The following is a 4,016-nucleotide window of genomic DNA, read 5'->3' as shown; positions in this document are numbered from 1 at the left end:
GCTGCGGCCGCGCGGGACGCGCCGTTGGGGCGCTGAGCGGGGAGGGCTCCGCCGCGGGGCCGCCGCTCGCAACGAACCGGGGCTCGGCGCAGCTCCGCCGGGACCCGGCCGCGCCGGTCCCACGCGGCTGCAGGCGCTGGGCCGGCAGCGCGGGGGGCGCGGCGAGGAGGAGACGGGAGGGGAGGAGGAGGACGGGTGAGGAGGAAGAGTGCGGGCAGGCTCCAGCGCTGCAGCATAGGGCAGCGCACGGTGCTCCTGCAGCACCGAGCAGCCAAGCACCACGGCGTGCTGCTGAGGGAACAACGCACGCCCGGGAAGCCCCTCTGCACCACCCCCCCTGCACCAGCCCCGCTTCCACCCGCAGAGCCTGGGGGGCAGCGGAGGCAGGCTGGTCTCCTACAATTACTGCTTTACAATTACTGCTTCTCCAGACTTTTTCTCACTGGACATTTATGAATGTAAAGTTCGTTGTGATGCTGGAACTAGACAGCGGCCCCGCCAAACCGTACACCATCGTTGCGCTGAAGCGCGCTCAGTGAGCGTTCCCACCACACAGCCAGAGGACGTCTCGCACTCGGAGACATCCAGGAGCCCGGCTCGGTCAGTGACCGGCACCCCGGGCAGGCAGCAGCAGCTAGGCTGCTGTTACGCTAGTCCCTCCACGATCAGGCAGGGCCGTCTACTCCAGCACCACGGTCCCTCCGGCTGCCTCCAGCGCCGCTTTGATCTTCTCTGCTTCCTCCTTGGACGCGTTAGCCTTGATCTCCTGCGGAAGGGACTCCACCAGCTTCTTTGCCTGTGAGAGGGGCAAAGCATGAGACTTGCAAACGAGCTTTCACTAACCAGATTAACAGATTGAAAGCCATGAGCCTGACCTCTGCGTAAGCAGACCAGAGAAACTCGCCTAATGGTCTGGAACCCAGACCTCTACTTGAACTACGCAGCACATCCTGATGGAAGACTACAGCCATGAAAGACCTTTTTCTGCGTGTACCTGCCCACAGATTCCTGGATGTCGTGTGCATGACGTGTGCTGTGTTCCCCAATGTGCAGCCTGGTCTGCAAAGGTGCCTGGGACGCACACAGAGCTACGACGCCGTCATCCGCTAACGCAGCTACTGACCCGGACTTCTTCAGTGAGAATGTTTGGGTTTACATATTTCTGCCAGCGGGAAGCCGAGGCTCGCTCAAGTTTTGTACACAGCTGTGCTAAGGAAGTCAGAGAATCTGCTGTACTGAGTAGAAAAAGAGTCACGGCACAGACTGTGCTTGACAGCACGATTTGATGTTTTCAGGACATTGTAGACAAAACTACTGGTGCTACGAAGTACCACAATAATTAAGACAATCCAAAAAGTTCTGTAACTGATTTAAAGGGACTCCCTAGAATATTGTTTTTTTTGTGGGTGTTTTTTGCCCTTTTTTTTTTTTTAACCTTTTTTAAGCTGCAGTGAAAAACGGCAACAGGGTATGGGAGGAAAAACACGTGCTGCAATCTGAGTGCCGTTGCTCTCACACCAGCAGCAACAAAACCTGGGGGGTTTCCACAGCAAGGAACGGCTGTCAGCTCTCCACATGGCACTGCAGGAATGCAGAACTGGAAACTAACAGATTGACCACTGCTGACAGAAAGGAGGGCTCGTTGGCTGAGTTCACGTTGGGTGCATGTTGACAGTGGCAGATTTTTTTTATTTTTGCAGGGGATGAGAAGGCGTAGCTGCGCAGGCAAAGCGCTGCAGCGTGGGTGTGCCTGCACTCACAGGAGCCCAGGGCAGGATCTGGAAAAGAGCCTGTTCTGCCTTGCTGCAGCGAGGACACACAACACAATTGAGGTTATTCATGGAGGATCCTTGCTCCCTAACACTTTCTTTTGTTCTACAGCAGCCTCAGCCCAAGGAAAACAGCTTTTTACATCTCCCAGAAGGAAGAACAGCAGGGCCCTAGCAGGAACAGCCACTAGGCAGAGGCAGGACATCATCAGACATCTTCAACCCCATTCTGAGCAGAAGAGAATTCCAGAGGCAAAGGAGGGAGCTACGTGTGTTGGCGAGGCTTTGGACGAGCTTTCAGAGGTGCAGACAGGTGGGTCCAGCTCAGTCTGACCACGCGCCTGTCACACTGAGCAGTCACTGCTACAGGACTGACTTAGTGGAGTCACATCAGCATCTCGTCAGCACGCGACGTCCAAGGGTGTTACTAGCGATGCTGTCTTCCAAATCATTAACAATCTCACAGCCCAAAGAAAAGATCATTTTGAAACACCTCAGACCTCGTGTAAACACCTCACCTGGATGACAACTCCTCGCTTACAGCAGCGATTTACCAGCTACGCTTGGAATACTTCCACAGGCAGAACTACCCTTGGTAGTTCTCGCGTGTGTTTTCAACCAAGGTATCACGTTGGGTGAATCCCACTTGGCAGAGTTTACCAGCGATAACCTGCTAACCGCGTGGCTCCGTTAGAACTGTAACCAGATTGCTGTACAGGTTCCACGTGCTAACCCGTGTTGACTGAGAATTAGTTCTGCAAACGGCTTTCAGTCATCTACCGGCTGTATCTGTTACAGCGCTTTGGCATTTCAATACTTGCTTGGGACACGTATAGATAAACAACTGTCAGACTGACCAACGATAGTCAGCTAACGATCCCAGTGAGCCAATGGAACTACCATCGCTGCGACCAGAGTTTCTGTTATTGAATTATTTCTTTCACCACATGGCATTAACAATGGTTCGGAGGATGCTCTGCCCATCTGGATGTTGGGGGTCGCACACTGAAGTAGGTTTTTACAATGCTCAGCAATTGCTTCCTTGCAACTGGATAACCAGAAAGTGCTGCTATCATCCCCAAGGTACAAAAGCATCGTTCAGTACAGAATCGAAGCACATTAGATGCTTCCACAGTGGAAAGTAAAAACTAGGGGAAGGCTGGCCACATCCAGCTGCAGTGAGGAGTCCCAGCTACTCTTAAGTTCTGCAGAAAAGCTCAAAGCAGCTCTCAGATATGGAGAAAATGGGACTGGCACAGAGAACTTGGAGCTCTTTGTGAGATGAGAAAGGGGAGTTGGAGCTCCTGCTAGGAGCTCCGTGCTTTACCACGCAGCAGAGCTGTGAGGGAACGGGTTCTTATGAGAACACCACACAGATGCAAGAGGTTCCTGCTCCATGTCTCACCCTCTTTGCTCTGAGGTGCACACACAGCCCCCAGGCAGACTGTTCCCCTAAAGACGGAGAGATCCAGGGCCTCTTTTGGGCAGAGCAGTGAGACCAGCGGCCTGCAGTGTGCTCTGGAACCTGCTCACGCCTGGGCGATACGGGTGGGCAGCGCCCTCCTCACCTGCACGAGGTTCACTCCCGGCACGAAGTTCTTCACCTCCTTGATCAGCTTCACCTTGTCAGCGGGCTTCAGCTCCGTCAACCGCACGGAGAAGTGCATTTTCTCCTTCTTGCGCAGGACCTCCTCCTCCTCCTCCTGGAAGCAGCCGCAGCTCGGTGAGGGTGCCCGGCCCCAGGCCCGCCTTCCGCCGCCCCCCCTCCCACCCCGGGCCCCCAGGCCCCGGATCCCAGGCCCCAGGCCCGTACCTGCGGAGCTGCCGGGGGCGGCACGAGGGCGGCCGCCGCCCCCACGGGCATCACCCCCACGTCCGAGATCTTCAGCGTCTCCTGCGGGAAGAGCGGCGGCGTCACGGGGCGCGGGGCGGCGCCGCAGGCCCGGCCGGGCCGGAGCCGAGCCGGAACCGGGCCGGAACCGGGCCAGAACCGATCCGATCCGAGCCGAGCCGTGCCGGTCCGCCCCGCCCCGCGGCACCCACCTTGAGCAGCGCGTTGAGGTCGGCCACCTCGAGGAGCGTGAGCCCCGCGATGTCCCGCACCAGCTGCCGCACCTTGGGCGAGTACTCCTTGGCGGCCGTGTCCAGCGGCGCCCCGGCCAGCGCCTCGGAGCGCCGCGCGCGGCCCGTGCCCAGCGGCCTGGCGGCGCCCCAGCGCCAGGCGGGCGGCAGCGGCAGGCGCGGCGG

General features: G+C 57.8%; 1 protein-coding gene across 1 annotated transcript; it reads right to left on the bottom strand.

Moving 5' to 3' along the window:
* Window positions 1-432: 432 nt before the first annotated feature.
* Window positions 433-4,010, bottom strand: MRPL12 (mitochondrial ribosomal protein L12; the record flags this gene model as incomplete). The annotated part of the gene is made up of 4 exons (XM_035312627.1): window positions 433-796; window positions 3,338-3,472; window positions 3,583-3,663; window positions 3,813-4,010. Coding segments are annotated over 4 exons (531 nt in total), but the record flags the coding sequence as incomplete, so codon positions are not given.
* Window positions 4,011-4,016: the final 6 nt, after the last annotated feature.

This window comes from Oxyura jamaicensis (assembly GCF_011077185.1).
Source record: "Oxyura jamaicensis isolate SHBP4307 breed ruddy duck chromosome 18 unlocalized genomic scaffold, BPBGC_Ojam_1.0 oxy18_random_OJ9602, whole genome shotgun sequence".
Lineage (NCBI taxonomy): Eukaryota > Metazoa > Chordata > Aves > Anseriformes > Anatidae > Oxyura > Oxyura jamaicensis.
This window is presented reverse-complemented; position numbering and strand designations above follow the sequence as displayed.